The sequence below is a fragment of the Typopeltis vanoorti genome, chromosome 3 (assembly GCF_054136105.1).
Source record: "Typopeltis vanoorti isolate ZY-2024b chromosome 3, IOZ_Tvanoo_1.0, whole genome shotgun sequence".
Classification (NCBI taxonomy): Eukaryota; Metazoa; Arthropoda; class Arachnida; order Uropygi; family Thelyphonidae; genus Typopeltis; species Typopeltis vanoorti.
The window spans coordinates 63,537,596-63,558,319 of record NC_143551.1 but is presented as its reverse complement, the minus strand read 5'-3'; the positions used below and the strand labels follow the sequence as shown (position 1 = coordinate 63,558,319).

Here is a 20,724-nt window from a genome sequence, read left to right as displayed (position 1 = left end):
TGGCAAATAAGTCATCTTCTGCACTTAGAGAATACACAGACAAAATGTAAGAAACTAAACAAAAGTCATGGGAAGATTTTGGTAAGAACATAGTAAATAAATGTCAAGAAGGTGGCAAGATATTCGGAGGTTGATTCAGTCAGAGAGGCATGTGATGAGGTTATCTGCAAGGATAGAAACATCAGAACTCCATGGTGGACACAGGAAGTTAAAGAGGCAGTGAACAAAAAGAAGAAAGCATATCAAAAGTTCCCGACAAGAGTCTCTGTACTCTTGCAGAATACAGAGACAAATGTAAGCAAGCTAAACACTGTTTAAAACTAACTAAACAAAAGTCATGGGAAGACTTTGGTAAGAAAATAGGAAATAAATATCAAGAAGGTGGCAAGATGTTCTGGAGGTTGTTGAAGAAGCTCAGAAATGGAGGAAAGAGTGCTGTAAAAGGAATTAGAGATGATAAAGGCGACATGGAAACTGGAGAAAAAGGTATCCTTGATGTATAGAGTAATTACTTCAAAAAATTGTTAAACTAAACAATCAGTGACAGCACAGTGTTAAAAAAAACACTGAACAGGCATGCAATCAGGAACACGTATTCATACTTGAAGTAGAAAAAAAGGAATCAAAAGCCTTAAATGTGGAAAGGCAGCCGGAGTAGATGATATTTGACCAGAAATGCTCAAGTATGGAGGTATAAAAATCTTAGTGGCTGAACTGCATAGTTCAGAAGGCCTGGACAGAGGGATGATTTCCAGATGATGGGAGTAGCACTCTCATAGTACCCATATATAAAAAAGGGAAATAAAACTGAATGCGAGAATTAGACAGGTATTTCTCTACTGAGTGTTCCTGGTAAGATTTATGCAAGTATACTCGAGAAACGGCTGAGAAGGATTGTGGAAGGGAAGCTTGGTGAAGAACAAGCTGGATTCAGGTCAGATAGAGGCTGTCAGGATCAGATTTTCACTTTATGACAAATAGTTGAGAAATCATGGGAATATAACAAAGATCTGTATTTAAGTTTTGTAGATCTGGAAAAGGGATATGACAAGATGCCAAGAGAAAAGCTATTCAAAATGCTACAGGAAGATGGTTTAATGTTAAATCTGGTGCAAGACAAGGATGTACATTATCCCCTCTATTATTCATTATCTATATGGATCACATTATAAAGTGGTATTAAACCTGATATCAAAATTGGAGGTGTTAATCTCAGCTCTTTACTTTATGCAGATGATGTTATACTTCTAAATAAATTGGGTACAAGTCTGCAAGATTTCTTGACTAAATTGAATAACTGTTGTAATAGATTTGGTATGAAGGTCAGCAATAACAAGATAAAGACAATGAAAATGGGCAGAAGCATTGAAAATATCAACTGCATTGTGAACAGAGAACCTACAGAACAAGTAAAAGATTTCAACTACTTGGGTACAATTTTTAGTGAAGATGGTAAATTAAACATGGAAATAGACAACAGAATCAATAAAACTGGTATGGTAGGAAGTCAACTGAATAAATTTATATGGAATAAGAGAGAAATTAGTCAAAACACTAAATTAGCTATATACAAGACAGTGTTCAAACCAATTTTAACTTATGGATCTGAGATTTGGGTTAAAAATAAAACTTTACCAAAGACTGGAGACCACAGATGTGAGAGTCCTGAGAAAGATTATGGGCATGAATATGTCATCAGTGGCAATATTATATTTAAAAACGAGGATATTAGGAAAGAACTTGGCATTGTTAGCATCCAGGAATGTGTGAGCAAAGCCAATTTCAGGTGGTATGGCCACTTAAACAATGGGAGAGGAAAGATTAACAAAACAAGTGTTCTCTTCCAGGCTCTCACAATAAAGATCCATAGGGAGACCAAGATATAGGTGGATATACAGTAAAAAGTGCCTTAGAAGACAGGTAACATATTGAGTTGGAGGAAAATTGTAGATAGGAAAGTAATGATGTAAGTTCTTTGTGTGGTACTATCATAATATCTTGAACATCCCTTGAGGGTACGTGTGAGGAATTTGATGATGATGATGATTGACACTGCACCAAGAAATGGCTTTTATTTATGAGTGGTATTTATATATAGAAGTTTAAGGAAATGATTGTAGACAATCATAAAATGATGTGTGTTTTAATTGCATTTTAGATTGCAGTGCCATTTATTATATCATAGACAGTTTTGCTTTGGGTAATTTTTGCATTAAAATGGTCCATTAACTAAAATTGAAATCATTCTGGCTGTTTAAAATTGGATGGAACTACATTGCAATAAACTAATGAGACTAGGGATTTAAGAGTTATGATGGAACAGAAAGTCGATGTTCAAAAGACATTGCAAAAGTGGATAAAATATCTCAAAGGATAATTTGGATGTTAAGAAACAGATAAGTTATCATCCATTTTTATGAAGCTTTGGATCTAACCACGTCTTGACTATCGTACACAGATTTGGTTGTCTTGGGGATGTGTGGTGGAGAGGATTTAGAGGCAAATTACCAAAATGGTGACTGGTTTGTTGAGATGTTCCTTAATGAGGATAGACTTGAAAGTAGGAGAGTGGGATGGATTGCCAGAAGCAGTTATGAGTGCTTTGTCAATAAATAACTTTAAGGAAAGATGATAGGCAGTATGTCAATAATGGTTATGTGGTCCTCCCACACCAGATCTTTGAACTTTATAGAGGTGCTTGCTCACGAGACAGTAGTAATAATTGAGATTAAGATTGTGAGTAGAAGAAAATGAGATGACAAATTACTTTGGATAGGTACACAAAGAGCTGTGAATGTGCTCTTTGTAAACTTGAGTCAGTATTACAACACCATATTAAGTGGAAAGCTAGGCTACAAAGTTGTGGGGAGAGGAAGAAAACAAGATGATGGAGTAATCACTGTCAGTGGGTAGCAGCAGATATACCATGATCCCCAAGATAGACACAATGCCATCTTAATTTTGGACATTATTATTATTATCTGAGACCCTCAAAATGTCAAGGACTCATCAATGGAGGTCACATATCATCCACACCCGCTGTCATACCTTCTCTTAAACTCATTCGCACTAGATGCACTCACCACTTCAACAGGAAACCAGAAACAGGCAAACTGTTCCTCTCATGGTTCTCTCTCTCCTCTCACCTTTCATATAATGAAAAATTTCATCAGGCAACATCATATAACACCCATTCAGAAGTTTATAGACGTCTCCTGTTCACCAGCATCTGCAATCCCTCTCCATCTGTCCTCATAATTCATATTTAATAATTGCAATAGATATAAATTTTGCTCATCTTTGCACTCTTTCCACAGTTCTTCATCCTTTCCAAAACCAGGAGACCAAATCTGTGCATGCTAGTCCAGGTGCAGGTTGTGTCAAGGCCTTGTAGAGAGGCAAAACAACTTCCTTATCATTACATGTCGTCTTGTTTCAACATTGCAGTTATCCTCTGAGATGTATTTGCAATTTTTGCTATGGGACCTTTACATCTTCTTTTCCACCATAACTCCCAGATCCTTAGCCTCATCAATTTCTCATAACATAATCCCACCAATATAATATGCCATTGGAAAACTCATCATGCCAAAGTGCATAACTTTACACCTACTAATGTTGAATTGACATCCATTATTATTGGTCCATATTTCGAGATTCAATTTTAAACCTTGAGAACTGCAATCTAATTAGTGACCACTGGTATGGGTTTCACCACTCTAGATCAACAGATCTCCCAGCCTGCATCAACCACCTTTTGTACCCATTCCAATTCCCCGGAAAAGTTTGGAGAAACCTATGCCACTGCTTTTGACATCTGCAAGCTATAAAGAAGATTCAGATGAGTGACCAAGCTGGTGACAGGACTGGAATGCTTCCTATTAGGATATGATGAAGGTGTGTAGTTTACAAAGCTTAGTTGATAGGTAGAAAAGAGAGGATATGATAGAAACTTATAAGATATCAAAAGGATTTTATAAAATTAAAGAAAGGAAATTTTTCATTACATGATGAATAGAGAACTAGGGATCATCTGTGGAAGTTGTGTAAGGATGTGCAGACTAGATTTTTTGCTTGTAGAGTGATGTATGAATGGATTGTAAGAATTAGTTGAGTGCTCAACAGGGAATGAGTTTAAGGAAAGGCATGATAGGTTTTTTGTGTGTAAAATTTAGTTTTATACACACACATTGTTAGTTTTGCTCCACATTATTATATGGAAATACCATATAATAATAATAAGGGCAAATTGTTATTATTATTCTTGATAACTTCAGTGCTTTCCTGTCTCTTCTCATTCTGGTTATTTTTCTTATCCTAAGTTTCTTGACTTTTTCTAATTCTGCTGTTGATTGTCTGATAATTTGTTTTAATCAGGGTATTTCATATGTCAAAGTTGCCATTGTTTATATTATCAACATTGATTCTGTAATGCTTTTGCTCAGTAGGACAAAGTTTCTCTTCTCTGGTATCTGTTGGCATATGCTTTTGACACCATTTTGTTCTGATGGTTTTTAGCACTATTTTTACAATTAAATTTTTTTTTTTTACATTTTTTACGATTTACATGTTTACAGTATTTCTACAATGATATTACTAAATACAATAAATATACGAAAAAATTACTCTAAGAAAACACTCAGTAAAAAAAAAAAAAGTGAATCTTAAAGCTTTTTAATAACGTGATAGCTGAACCAGAATATCAGTGCAATTTGTGCAAACAGAATTAAGTTAGTGCTTAACTTTAATTTTTTTTTTCATTAACATCAGAGACAAGCTTGTTTCTTAATAGATTGTTTGCCAAACATTGGTTTGGAATAATAATTGCTGATTACAGAGGAAAAATGGTATTTGGTTGAGGGGAAGGAAGTCAATACCAAGAGCATAACTTTTTACTAAGTGGCAGTGTTAATAGCTGAACTGGCACTAGTCACTTTTGCCCTCCCTATTTTTCTCCAGTTATGAATGTAAGGATTGTCTTTCAAACTAAACACTAATCATAATTGATCATAACTACTTCATTAAGGGAATAGAGAAAATCATAGTAAGCAAAGATGAAAATGAGTACCTATCAAAAGGTCAATAAGACTAGTATGTTTTTGTTTATGTGAGGTTGGGTTCTGTGTAACTCACAGTATTTAGTTTGTCAATTAAACTTAAGTATTTCTTACCCATTTTGTACATAGTTTTTGTGAGAACACTGTTGCTAATAGTTACAGAAATTTGAATATTGAAATCTCAGTTTTTGCCCTTTCGAACCATTTTTATGTTGGCTATTAAAAAAAAAAATAATTTTATTTAAATTTACTTTAATAGAACTGGACTAGGCATGGTGGATGGTCAATAATACGAAGTCGTACTCCTGTTGTACCAGTAAGTGGTATTTTTTGATTATTTAATACTGTAGTACTTACAAAAACAATAAAATCTCAACAGTTGAAAATTCACCTTTGAAAGATGTCAAACTATCGTATCTCCATAGATAAACTAATAAATAAAAAATATAAGAGGGACCGGAAAGTAACCAATTTTTTGAACTACATTTTTAATATAAATTTTATTAAAGAACAAATTAACATTATTCAATTCTATAATCGCCATCGTTAATTATAACCTTATTCCAACGATCTACCATTAGAATTCTTTTTGGAGAAAAGTTTTGTCTTTGGAGGCAAAAAATGATATCAAACGCCTTTGGACATCATCTTGCGAACGGAAGGTTTTATTTCTTATGCTGTGTTCTAAGGACCTGAATAAGTGATAGTCACTAGGAGCAATATCTGGCAAATATGGAGGATGTGGTAGAAGTTCCCATCCTAACTGCCTAATTTTTTCTTGAGTCATTCTTGCAGAATGTGGTTTTGCATTATCTTGCTGCAAAATTACCCCTTTTCGATTGACAAGCGCAGGACGTTTGATTAACAATACTTGATATAGTCGCTTTAATTGTTCACAGCAGATGGCTGCTGTGATAGTCTTACCTTGTTCCAAGAGTTTGTAATGAATAATTCCATGAATATCCCACCAAACGCACAACAGAACCTTTTGTGGATGAAGTCCATCTTTAGCTGTTGGAATTGGAGTTTGATTGGAGAAAGGCACTGTTTTTTGCATTTATTATTTTTATACAGCACCCATTTTTTGTCACCAGTTACAACTCATTCCAAAAAGGGATCATTTTGTTGTCTGGTCAACAATGAATTGCAAATCGCCTGTCTCTGTGCTTTATTGTTTTCTGACAGTTCATGCGGTACCCATACCCCTGTTTAAGAACCTTGCCACTCCTATGTAAGTACTCTTGGACAGTTGACCATGATGAATTAAGTTTCTCTGCTAATTCTTGTATGGTTTGTTTTGGATCTGATTCAACAAGAGTCTTAAGAGCATCGTTATCTAGAGTAAGAGGTCTTCCAGATCGAGGACGATCAGAGAGATCAAAATTTTTTTCTGCAAATCTACAAACCATCGCTGACATTTTGTTAACCTTCAATACGTCTCCATAAGTTGAGCAAATGATTTTGGTAGTCTCGGTAGCATTCTTTCCTTGGTGAAACAAAAACAGCATACAATGAACGTAAATGGTGCTCTTCAACTTTAAAGTCTGCCATATTTAAAAAACAATCTAAAATTAATAAAAACATATTTTTTAAATAGAAAAGTAATGCTAATATTTAAATAAAAATCAAATTTAATAATTTATATGTTATTTAAGAAAAGCAATTGGCTAAAAATGACTTATTAAAACTAATTGATTACTTTCTGGTCCCCCTTATATATTGAATGAAACGGACTATATAGAATACATTTTATTATTTTTCAGTGTTCATCCTATGTCTGTAGTATTAAACCACACCAGGTTAGCTGATGTTTCACTATATTTCAAACCGTATCTTCAGATCACAAATTGTCACAATACACAGATAACATGTCGAAAACAGTTTAGATTGTAACAGACAAAATAAGTAAGTGTAAAGTTCTAAGTTGGCACCTCTCATGTTGGATAAAAAGAAGTTTACAGTCGTCAGGTTGGAGTGGTCTTAAAATGCCCTACTCTTCAGATTTAAGATAAATTAATGCAGCCATACTTGTTGAAGTTAGGAGAATCTAATGTAGAGTATTACCTTTTCATTACTTGTATATGGAATATATATATATATATATATATATATATGACTTCTGCATTACCTTGGTGTCTCTTCTGGATCTGGCTCCCACTGATTGAGACTTCAATAAAGATCAAAACCTGTCTGGGTAGTGGCCCTTCCCATAATGCATAACATTGCACATACCTGAAAGGATGTATGCTTTGCATTATGAGATACTGAGGTTTTTTTATGTTGAGCCCATATATGATAGGTTGGTTAATCAATGTGTAGTACATTAGTAGTGTGGGTTGGGAAAGGAGAGACTTGTTTGCATTTGATTTAAAAGCCTGTTATGTGTTTTCCAAGGAATACAATATATTCCTTGGGAAATGCATAAGGGAGAAGACTTTTCCACAATACAGCAGTAGCAGGGATGGAGGAGGAGGAAGGAAAAGAAACTCGTTCTTGGATTTCAGGGTGTACTGTGAAGGGATGTTGGGCAGTAGATGCTCATGTTCCAATGGAACATTAGTATTGAGTGGGGAATTATTGATGCTCTTTCATATGAACATTTGCCATGGAAATATTTATAGAATACACGAGAAACCAAATGCCTGTGCAAAAGTGGGAGGAGTGAGTTGGTAAGAGATGGGTTATTAATCAAACTAATTGCCCTCTTCTGTATTGTCAAGCATTTCAAGGGCACTCTTAGGTGCCCCACTGCAAATGTGAGAGTAGTATTTAATAGCTGGGTGAATTTGTATAAGGTTAACAGCTGTTCAGAGGTGAAATAGCATCTTGAGTGAAAGAGAAATCCATTTTTTGGAAGCTGAGGAGGCAATGGTTGTGATGTGTTTATAATAGGAGAGGCTTGATGTCAGGGTACTTCCAAGAAGAGAAATCTCAGATTGTCTAGAAATTTGAGTGTTGTCAAGAGTAATACTGGGAGAAAATGGTTCCTTTTTTGTGAGAAATAGGACAGAACTAGGTTCTAGCATTGAAATTGACAAAGTTATCTGAACCCCATTGGAGGATGGCTTGGAGATCAGAATTGAAGGCAATAGTGGTTGATGTTCTTTAGGCTGTGAGGTAATTTGTGTTGAGTAAAGTTTATCAAATGAAAGGAGTGCAGTGTGCTGTCATTTGAAAAACTGTATATTGGATTGGAGGTCAAATGAAGTAGGTCATTGATATATATAAAAGAAAGAGGGTTAGTGAGAGAACAGAACCTTGTAGAATCCCAGCATTATTCAAATGGTGAAAGGTTAAGGAACCATCTACCATCTGCCACATAGTGTGCATCCAGATAAAAATCTATCAATCCAACTGCAGAAGTCATGGGACAGACCAAATGATGGGGGTTTGCTTGGTCGGCCTTTGTGCCAGACCTGGTCAAAAGCTTAGGACAGTGTTTCTCAAAGTGTGGTACACTTCCCCCCGGGGGTACGCGAAAGGTTGGGGGGGGGGTACGTGGCAATTTTTGGCTATGCATAATTAAAGGAGTCATTATATTTTTCAACAAACAGTGCAATTAGAGACAACCGGGATAAAACGGCACTAACTAATGAATCACATCCCCTCTCCAACAGAAACAAGCAAAACCATATGTTGCCGGTGGAACATATGGTTTTGCTTGACACCACCCCCGTCGTTAACGTGTTAAAACTAAGAAATATATAGTGAATGTGTTTCATATATTATGGAATTTGGTTGAAGGGAATTAGCATTTCAACTCAACTGTTGAAATGTTAATTTGTCTTTGGTTTGCGCGATCTTTTGTTAATACCGCACCAATCATATGCAGTTCTTCACTGCTCTATGTATCTCAAGTCTTGTAAATTACTGGTAATTTTTGCTTGAAATAATGAGAAAGAAGACGACGCTATTTGGGTAGATGACTTTGATGATGTACACAAAGAAACTGTTCTCGATGCCAAAAGTAGTGATAGCGAGTAGGAGCTTCTTGGCAAGTCCCACCATTTTCAGTTTTTTTCTGAAAACTTTAGTTTCCGAAAATTCCTGCACGTATCTTGCAACACGATTTTTTAGATTTAATTTTGGGAAAAAAGTTAGTTATAATTGAGTAAATACAGTATTTTTTTTTTTTAGCTTTCAAATTCTTACGTATGGATCATTGGTTAAAGATTGGATTTATAAAACCCCCAAAAGAGAGCAATATAGCAAATATAAGTAGCTGTAAGCAACAAGAAAATGTAGATTTTGCATCTGGATCAAATGAAATTGATAAGAGTGTGTCGTCTGACATCTCTAGAGAACCAAAATTTAAAAATAAATCATTTTTTGTTTACATGAACATATAAATTCAAATAAAATAGATATTTAATTTTAATTAATATTTTAAATTAATTAATTTATTTATTTTAAATTAATTAATTAATTAGTGAATCTCAAGTGGTTGCACTTGATATCTCCTAAGCCAATGTTTCTCAAACTTCAGATATCTGCGTACCCCTTGTTAAATTTTCATTATTACCAAATATAAGTAGCCGTAAGCAACAAGAAAATGTAGATTTTGCATCTGGATCAAATGAAATTGATAAGAGTGTGTCGTCTGACATCTCTAGAGAACCAAAATTTAAAAATAAATCATTTTTTGTTTACATGAACATATAAATTCAAATAAAATAGATATTTAATTTTAATTAATATTTTAAATTAATTAATTAATTTATTTTAAATTAATTAATTAGGGGGTACTTGGTAATAATGAAAATTTAACAAGGGGTACGCAGATATCTGAAGTTTGAGCAACATTGGCTAAGGAGATATCAAGTGCAACCACTTGAGATTCACTAAACTTCTCCTTAGCATTTGTCCAGAAATAGGTGATATATGTGAGTAGATCTGTTGATTAGTGCAATGGAATTCATACTACTGGTGGTCATTTATTAGCTTTTTGCCTTCAAGGTAGTGTAGCAATTGGGAATTCATGGTTCTCTCCACTTTAGACAGGACTTTGGTGAGTGAGATAGGGTGTAATTTGATTGCAGTGATTTGTCACCCTTCTTGGGAATGGGTTGAACATAGGCCAATTTCCAGGCTGTGGGATAAATAAATATCAGTGGAGTAAGAGAGTTGCTACAGGCAACGTAGGATAGGAGTCAATTCTGGTGCACAAACCCTCAGGACAATTGAAGGAATGACATCAGGGCCAGGAGACTTTTTGTGTTTGTCTAATTTGGATAATATTTGCTTAAATTTAGATAAAGGATTAAACAAGAATATAATTTCTTGCTGATGTGTACGAAGGATTAAGGAGGAGAAATTGTAATCTGTTTCAATATAATTTTGTCACAGACATCACGGTGTACTTACAAAAACAATAAAATCTCAACAATTGAAAATTCACCTTTGAAATGCCAAACTATCTTATCTCAACAGTTGAAAATTCACCTTTGAAAGATGTCAAACTATCTTATAATGGCCAGGAGATTTTAACAATATTTTTCTGATCTCTTTCTAACAAAAGGACATAGGGTCATTGAATATTGGGCATCTGAAAAGGCTGGAGGGCATTTTACCATGATCATTTATGAATGCATTGGAGGCAAAGTGTTGAAGCTAGGAGATTGGCTTTTTCTGTGAAAAAGTAAGAACAATAGAGCCATCTATGTATGATAGGGATAGCATTGGGCAAAAGTTGCAACCAGTTGCTTTGGCAGGAGACCAAAAGGCTTGACTGCCATTTTGATAGGCTTCAAGTTTACTGCTTTTTTGCTCTTTCAAACTCTGGTTTGGAAGCATTGATAGTTTTCTTGCATCTGTTTCGGGCTTGAATATAAGCACTAATGGAGGATGGAGTTCTTGATGTAAGGCAATTGTGCTTGATTTTTTATTTGTATACAGTGTAGCAGTATAATGGAACTCTTTATATAACAGTGATTAAAATAATTCCTTTTGGTGAATGGAATTAAATGAAATTTAGTGTTTAGATTTCTACTGAAAGTTATGGAATCACTTCAGATCTAATTTTAATGATCTTCGGGTTAGTAGGGAAATTATGCAAAACAAAATTGTCTACAGTATAACTGTTGTTTGGATTTTGTCATTATATAAGAATCAATTACCAAATGTCCCATCATATGATTAACAAGTAAGGAAATGACTGTCTACAATCATTTCCTTACTTGTTAATTAATGTACACTTTCTGATATTTTTATTTTGTTTCAGCATGAAGTTTAGATGTAGTATCTCTTTCTCTCTCTCTCTTTTAAGACATGTAGTATTTCTTTGTTTATTACACTGATAATATGAACCAACAAGTAGCTATCTGCCTATGTTTATTTTCCTTTAGACTTCTTAGGACAAGTTGTGGTGGTCAGAAATGAATATGTTGATATCCAAAAAAAGGTTGTGAACTATATCCTCTGATATATATGGTTTAAGTAGATAGTAATGCTAGAGTTGGAAATAATCCAATCCCAAATGTATTAGGAAAATATGGAGAAATTTGCATGAATAAAAACGATCAAGAACTATTAGGCTTCTGTAATTTCAATAATTTTAAAATAATTAATGCTTTTTTCATAAAAAGAATATAAATAAATGTGCTTGGAATGGCCAAGGAACAAGATCTATAATTATTATTATTAGCTAATCATACTAGCTCCACATGTTTACAGAGGAAATGAATGTTTTTCAGATTGTTACTTTGTGGTTTCTCAAATAGAAATACTAACAGAATGGAGAAAGTAAGTAAGAAATAGAACAAGTATACAAAATATATCTATTACAAGAAGAAAGCATTAGAATGTTATAACAATCATGATTAACAGATTACTTAAAAGAAGCCAAAATCAATGAAGATATAGAAGAAAAAGAATGGAAAACTTTAATAAAGATAATTTATAAAGCAGCCTTTGAAGTACTTGGAAAGAAAAATAAAATATTTGAAAGAAAGCAAAGAGATTTGGAACACAGATATGGAAAATGCAATAAAAGCAAAATAAATGGCATACAGATCATTCCTTCAAAAGCATATAAAGAAAATGGAATATACAAAAACAAAAGAAAAATAGCTAAAACCATAGTATAGAAAGCTCACAAAGATTCTTGGGACAGATTTTTAAATAAAATAGAAGACAACATACATGGAAGACAAGACATAGCCTACAAAATATTAAGGAAATTAAACAAAGGAAGAGATACAGCACAAATTAACATAATACAAGAGAAACAATTGATAGAATATTATAAGAATTTATTGTATGGCCCAAATTTAATAACAGAAAATAATAATGAAGAAATCAGAACCAATTAGATTAGAAGAACTAAAAGAAGCGATAAAGGTATTAAAAATAGAAAATCAACCAGATTAGATGGCATAAATACAGATCTGTAGAAATATGGCAGAGAATATTTACATCACAGATTCTTAAAATTAATAAATAACTCATCATCAAATTCCTGCCATGTACCCTCAAGGGGTGTACAGGATATGATAGTACTACATGAAAAAAATTACATCATTATTAATTTCCTATCTACAATTTTCCTCCAAATCAGTCTGTTACTTGTCAAGACTCCAACATTATCAGATCTTATATTTCTATCGTCTAAAGCACTTTGTACCGTATCAATCCACCTATATCTTGGTCTTCCTCTGTTACTGCCAACCTGGCAGAGAACACTTGTTTTGCTAATCTTTCCTCGCCCATTCTGTTTAAGTGACCATACCACCTTAGATTATTCCTGCTAACGCATTCCTGGATGCTGACAATGTCAAGTTCTTTCCTAATATCCTCGTTTTTAATATGATATTGCCATTGATGCCATCTGTTCACGCCTCTAATCTTTCTCAGGACTCTCATATCTGTGGTCTCTAGTCTTTGCTCAAGTGTTTTACTTCTGACCCAGCTCTCAGATCCATAAGTTAAAACTGGTTTGAACACTGTCTTGTATACAGCTAATTTAGTGTTCCGACTAATTTCTCTCTTATTCCATGTGAATTTATTCAATTGACTTCCCACCATACCAGCTTTGCTAATTCTGTTGTCTATTTCTATATTTAATTTACCATCTTCAGTAAAAATTGTGCCTAAATAGCTGAAATGTTTTACTTGTTCCACAGGTTCTCCATTCACAACACAGTTGACATTTTCAATGATTCTACCTATTTTCATTGTCTTTGTCTTTTTATTGCTGACCTTCATACCATATCTATTACAACAGCTGTTCAGTTTAGCCAGAGAATCTTGCAGACTTGTAGCAGATTTATTTAGAAGTATAACATCATCTGCATAAAGCAAAGAGCTGACATTAACATCTCCAATTTTGATATCATGTTTAATACCACTTTCCTTCATAATGTGATCCATATAGATAATGAATAACAGAGGGGATAATGTACATCCTTGTCTCACACCAGATTTAACATTAAACCATCTTCCTGTACTTCTATTCTAACTGCTGACTTACAACTCAAATAAAGACTAAGTATTGCTTTATATAATGCCCCATTGACACCATATAACTGCAGCGTATTGAATAGCTTCTCTCTTGGCACCTTGTCATATGCCTTTTCCAAATCGACAAAACTTAAATACAGATCTTTGTTATATTCCCATGCTTTCTTGACTATTTTTCGTAAAGTGAAGATCTGATCCTGACAGCCTCTATTTGGCCTGAATCCAGCTTGCTCTTAACCCAGCTTTTCTTCCACAATTCTTCTCAACCGTTTCTCAAGTATACTTGCATAGATCTTGCCAGGAACACTCAGTAGGGAAATACCTCTGTAATTCTCAAATGCAGTTTTATTTCCCTTTTTATATATGGGTACTATGAGAGCTCTACTCCAATCATTGGGAATTCGTCCCTCTGTCCATGCTTTCTGAACTATGCAGTGCAGCCACTGTAAGACTCTTATACCACCATACTTCAGCATTTCTGGTCGAATATCATCTACTCCTGCTGCCTTTCCACATTTCAAGCCTTTGATGGCTTTTTCTACTTCAAGTATGGATATGTATTCCTGACTGCATGCCTGGTCAGTGTTTTTTACCACTGTGCTGTCATCACTGCTTGTTTCATTTAGCAGTTTTTCAAAGTAATTACTCCATACTTCAAGGATATCTTTTTCTCCCGTTTTCATGTCACCTTTATCATCTCTAATTCCTTTTACAGCACTCTTTCCTCCATTCTTAAGCTTCTTCAACAACCTCCAGAATATTTTGCCACATTCTTGATATTTATTTTCTATATTCTTGCCAAAGTCTTCCCATGACTTTTGTTTAGCTAGTTTTACACAGTGTTTAGCATTCTTGCATTTGTCTCTATATTCTCTAAGAGCACAAGCTGACTTATTTGCCACGAACTTTTGATATACTTTCTTCTTTAACTTCCTGTGTCCACCAGGGAGTTCTGATTTTTTTATCCTTACAGACAACCTCACCACCTGCCTCTCTGGCAGAATCAATCAATGTTTTCTTCGGAGTTTGCCACTGTATCTCCAAGGTTTGATTCCTATTCTCAAACTCTTTCATTTTTTTCTTCAATAATCTTTGTGTATTTTAGTCTACAGTTCACATCTGAGATCTGCTCAACTTTTATTCGCTTTAAAACTTTCTTACATGTTATTCTTTTCAATATTAAATTCAATTTTATTCTGCTCAAGACTAAATAGTGATCACTTCCAATTTCAAATCCTCTGTACACTCTGGTATCCTGCACCAGGGAGAAAACATCACTATCAACAATAACATAGTCAATGAGACTTTTCTTATTCCTAGCCTCTTCTCTCCATGTGAATTTGTGCACATTTTTATGTTGGAACATGGTGTTAGTAATAACCAGTCCGTGTCCTGAGCAGAAATCCAACAGATATTTGCCATTATTATTAGCTTTGCTCTTTTCTCCAAATTTTCCCAAAATATTTTTGTATGTCTCACAGTCATTTCCTGCTCTGCTATTTAGATCCCGAACAAGGACCAACTTTTCATTTTTCATTGTGTCAGTTGCTTTTTCTAAAGCCTCAAAAAACTCCTCCATGTCTACCTTAGTAGAACCTTCTGTGGGACCGTAGGCACAAATAAGTCTCATTGTCCAGTTCCCCATTCTCATATTTGCCCACATTACTCCACTTGAGACTGACTGCCATTCAAGAAGATTAGCCTCGTATTTTGTGTTGAATTCTATGGCTACTCCTTCTTTTCCTTGATTGTCATTGCCCGAATATAACATTTTGTATTTATTGCTCAGAAAAATCTCACCAGTTTTGGTCTTTTTTGTTTCAGTCACCCCTATTATGTCGATCTGGTACTTATCTAATTCCTCAGCTAGCTCCATTTCTTTGCCATTCAGGCTTCTTACGTTGATAGTACCGATCTTTAACTCTGGTGATGTTGAGTTGGGGTTTGTTTTCAGATTTGTTCCACTAGCTGACTTTTCGCTGTTCGCCCTGGTTCCCTGGCGAAAACAACGGGGACCTTGTCTAACCGGGTGACGCCCCAGCCGGCATGAAATACAATTTGATCGGCTAAATCCCAAATTGCCAGCCCATCCTCGTTCATTCAGTATCCAAGTAGATACCCAACAGGGTGCACCACGAGAAGGTGAGGATTGGACATTAGGTCAGAAGCCCTGGTCGGTTCTCCGCATTCCTTTAAAGGCTATGTGGAGGTCTCCTCTCAGTTATACAGCTTTGACCCTTATAAAAATTAGTTTCATACCATAAAAGCAATAAATCATTATGATTTTCTTTTTATATTTATATGGGTTTACATGATTCCTCTTTTTAAATTCTTCACCTCAAGTTCACACACACACAACTAAAAGTTTTAAAAAGCATAAATAACTGTTGGACGAAATTTTGAGGTTCCATCAGATTGGTTAAAAGCTAAGGTTATATCCATATTTAAGAAAGGAGACAGATGTGATTGTGGAAATTAGAGCGGTATAAATTTATTAAATATAGGTTACAAAATTTAGGTTACAGTAAAATCCTGAATAAAAGACTTAAATATTGCCAACAATTTACTCTCAGAAGAACAAAATGGTTTCAGACATGGAAGATCATGTATAGACAGTATTTATGTGTTTAAACAAATGATTCAAAAGACAAGAATTTTATTTAGAGACTCATCTGGCCTTATGAGAAAGCTTTTGATAAAATACACAGAGAAAAATTACAGAATATAATGAAAAAACAAGGATATCCATTACATTTGGTACAAACTATATAACATTTATAAAAGATACAGAAATACAGTTAGGTAATAAATTAACAGAAGAGATTGAAATTAATCAAGGTATTAGACAGGAATGTAGCTTATCTCCAACTCTGTTCAATATATATGTTGATCAGATTATTAAAATATGGAAAACAATAAAGCAAGGTAAGTGGTTAACCAGAAGAGCTGTTGTCAATACAGTGCTGAATTAAATGTTAGCTTATTTGGTTTAATTCATTAAACCAAATAAGCTAACAATACAATTTAAAAATTTCACAAAAGAAAACAAAAGTCATGGCATTTAATGGTGACAGTTTAATTATTTAGGCTCCATAATAACTTATCTAAAAGATAAAGATATAGATGAAAAAAAAAAAAAAAAAAGAAAGAAATTTCAGAAAATCTGTGGAAAAATTAAAAGTATACCAAAAAAAAAAAAAAAACAAGACAAAGAACTCGACTAAAATTTTTTTACAAAGTAATAGCTGCTCCCACTTTGTTATATGGTTCAAAAACATGGACTGTTAAAAAGAAAGATGAAAGTAAAATGCAAGCTGCAGAAATATGATTAAGAGCAGTTAAAGAATGCATGGAATTAGACCATGTAAAAAATGAAGACTTCAGAAAAGAGCTAGATACAATGTAAATGAAAAGATCAAGGAATATAGAGAAATGGAAAGACATCATCAGCTACCAAAAGAGGTGGATAAATATATACTAAAGGGAAAGAGAGAGAGTAAGGAAGACCAGTGAAGCCAGAACAGGCAAATGCCTAAATCTTGAAGAGAAGTAGATAGTGAATGTTTGGGACTCTTAACCTGATTTCATCCATGTAACAAAGTCACGTTGGTGGTTGTATATAATAATTTGACTGAGTTTTTCCTATTCAGATGCTTTCCAGCATAAAGTGGTAAGCTGGCAAAAAAAAATTCACTCCCATGGTTGTGAATTATGCTGCATGATGCTGCTTAGCATGATACCTTCCATGTCTTGTTATGCAATGCATGTTTGTTGTTCAGTATATTCTTTTCTTAAATTTCTATGGGATGATTCAAGTTCTTTTGGCTTTTTCTCAACAGTTATAAAGACTTTTGACTAATTAGTTAATTATGTTATATGCTGTTATCATTCAGTAGGTAGTACTTTATATGTTATCTATCACTCACTAATACATTCTCCTTCTGCACCTGTAGCAATAAAATATGATATTACCTCATGCTACAGATAGATATTCATGAGTTCTGTGGCTGTTATGCTGTTATATTGCTTCTTGGAGTTTTAGCATACAATAAAAGCACTGTTGGAATTCATTTGTATTTCCTTTAGAAATTTACACTTTTTATATCTAGAAAAGTTATTACTGTACTCTGTTTTTGTGTTTGAAGAAAGGTTTGTCACCACTTTAACTGGAAGCATATCTCCTCCTCCCTCCCATTCTGATTTTTGGAATTTGTTGAATAAGCTGCATTTGTGGTTTTCTGCATACTCTCTAAGTGTTAATTTTATATATAGTGAGTAATGAAATCATCATCAGCCAATAAACTTATAAGTTTCCAACCTGATTTTGGGTAAGATTTTGTCAAACGAAACAATCTTGTAATGAAAGAAAAACATTTGCCAGATTTTGTCAAACGAAACAATCTTGAAATGAAAGAAAAACATTTGCCATACAGATGAAATGGTCACTTATCAGATACATTTTATTAAATGTTTTTTAGAAAGACATAAATTTATATTAGTACTAAAAGGTTTTTTAATAAATTCCTTTACAGGGTGATCCAGAATATCCCAAACCAAGTGAAAAATTTCATCCCTGGGAATATGATGATCGTGGATTCAGCAAACGAAAAGTGTTCTTAGATTAACTGTTCTTTAGCAAATAATGATAATATTACAAGAAAATGTATAGTCAAAACATACTAGCATGGAAGTATTACATAATCAGTTATAGCTGAGAAAAGTATAGGTATAGTATGTTGTATTATGTACAGCAAAATAAAATATCTTATTCTGCAGAAACAAATCCAAGTTTAGTTTTTAATTTTTTTTTCTGCTTTATATACATTATCTTACAATAAATTTTGAAAGCATTGTCTTATCCCAGATTATGTTTGTAGTATTAAAGTGCGCCATAGTGGTGCATATAAAATGGGCTTCAAAGGTCTTAATGCCCCTATCCCCAACTTTTCCTTAAGAACACACATCTCTGCCAAAAGATAATTATAACAAACATGATGATCAAACACTAATTTTTTTCATTGTGATGAATATTTTATAAGCTTTTATTACTCTTAGTAATATCAGAAATATTTACTCACATATAAGAAAATTTTGTGTATGTCATTGGTGCCAATGTACCATATCAGTCTGCAGTGTAATATTACCAAATTGAATTTGATAGTGTTAGCTGTAATGAAGAAAAAGTCTGTTAAAGTCGGACACCTAAAAATATTATTTATTGGTACACTAAGAATTTATTTTGTTTTTTATTTTTTATTTTGGTTTAACCAATAAGAATACAATTTGGTCGGCTAAATCCCAAATTGCCAGCCCATCCTCGTTCGTTCAGTATCAAAGTAGATACCCAACAGGGTGCACCACGAGAAGGTGAGGATTGGACATTAGGTCAGAAGCCCTGGTCGGTTCTCCGCATTCCTTTAAAGGCTATGGCCAAAGGCCAAAATAAAAAATGATGGTACAACATGACAAAATTTCATGCCGGCTGGGGCGTCGCCCGGTTAAACAAGGCCCCCGTTGTTTTCGCCAGGGAACCAGGGTGAACAGCGAAAAGTCAGCTACTGGAACAAATCTGAAAACAAACCCCAACTCAACATCACCAGAGTTAAAGATCGGTACTATCAACGTAAGAAGCCTGAATGGCAAAGAAATGGAGCTAGCTGAGGAATTAGATAAGTACCAGATCGACATAATAGGGGTGACTGAAACAAAAAAGACAAAAACTGGTGAGATCTTTCTGAGCAATAAATACAAAATGTTATATTCTGGCAATGACAAGGAAAACAAGGAGTAGCCATAGTATTCAACACAAAATACGAGGCTAATCTTCTTGAATGGCAGTCAGTCTCAAGTAGAGTAATGTGGGCAAATATGAGAATGGGGAACTGGACAATGAGACTTATTTGTGCCTATGGTCCCACAGAAGGTTCTACTAAGGTAGAAGTGGAGGAATTTTTTGAGGCTTTAGAAAAAGCAACTGACACAATGAAAAGTTGGTCCTTGTTGGGGATCTAAATAGTAGAGTAGGAAATGATTGTGAGACATACAAAAATATTTTGGGAAAATTTGGAGAAAAGAGCAAAGCTAATAATAATGGCAAATATCTGTTGGATTTCTGCTCAGGACATGGACTGGTTATTACTAACACCATGTTCCAACATAAAAATGTGCACAAATTCACATGGAGAGAAGAGGCTAGGAATAAGAAAAGTCTCATTGACTATGTTATTGTTGATAGTGATGTTTTCTCCCTGGTGCAGGACACCAGAGTGTACAGAGGATTTGAAATTGGAAGTGATCACTATTTAGTCTTGAGCAGGATAAAATTGAATTTCATATTGAAAAGAATACATGTAAGAAAGTTTTAAAGCGAATAAAAGTTGAGCAGCTCTCAGATGTGAACTGTAGACTAAAATACAGAAATATTATTGAAAAGAAAATGAAAGAGTTTGAGAACAGGAATCAAACTTTGGAGATTCAGTGGCAAACTCTGAAGGAAACATTGATTGATTCTGCCAGAGAGGCATGTGGTGAGGTTGTGTGCAAGGATAAAAAAATCAGAACTCCCTGGTGGACACAGGAAGTTAAAGAGGTAGTGAAGGAAAAGAAGAAAGCATATCAAAAGTTCCTGGCAAATAAGTCAGCTTTTACTCTTACAGAATACAGAGACAAATGTAAGAAAGCTAAACAGTGTGTAAAACTAGCTAAACAAAAGTCATGGGAGGACTTTGGCAAGAATATAGAAAATAAATATCAAGAAGGTGGCAAAATATTCTGGAGGTTGTTGAAGAAGCTTAGGAATGGAGGAAAGAGTGCTGTAAAAGGAATTAGAGATGATAAAGGTGACATGAAAACAGGAGAAAAAGATATCCTTGAAGTATGGAGTAATTACTTTGAAAAACTGCTAAATGAAACAAGCAGTGATGACAGCACAGTGATAAAAAACACTGACCAGGCATGCAGTCAGGAATACATATCCATACTTGAAGTAGAAAAAGCCATCAAAGGCTTGAAATGTGGAAAGGCAGCAGGAGTAGATGATATTCGACCAGAAATGCTGAAGTATGGTGGTATAAGAGTCTTACAGTGGCTGCACTGCATAGTTCAGAAAGCCTGGACAGAGGGACGAATTCCCGATGATTGGAGTAGAGCTCTCATAGTACCTATATATAAAAAGGGAAATAAAACTGAATGTGAGAATTACAGAGGTATT

The 20,724-nt window shown here is 34.3% G+C and overlaps 1 protein-coding gene across 1 annotated transcript in view; it reads left to right on the top strand.

The window, feature by feature from the left end:
- ND-B17 (NADH dehydrogenase (ubiquinone) B17 subunit) overlaps positions 1-18,297 on the top strand; it is a 32,214-nt gene extending 13,917 nt beyond the window's left edge. Inside the window, exons 3-4 of the mRNA XM_090415648.1 lie at positions 5,317-5,373; positions 18,047-18,297. Of these exons, the coding sequence (XP_090271774.1) occupies positions 5,317-5,373; positions 18,047-18,139 (150 nt within the window). The 3' untranslated portion in view covers positions 18,140-18,297. The remainder of the gene's footprint in view (positions 1-5,316; positions 5,374-18,046) is intronic.
- Positions 18,298-20,724: the final 2,427 nt, after the last annotated feature.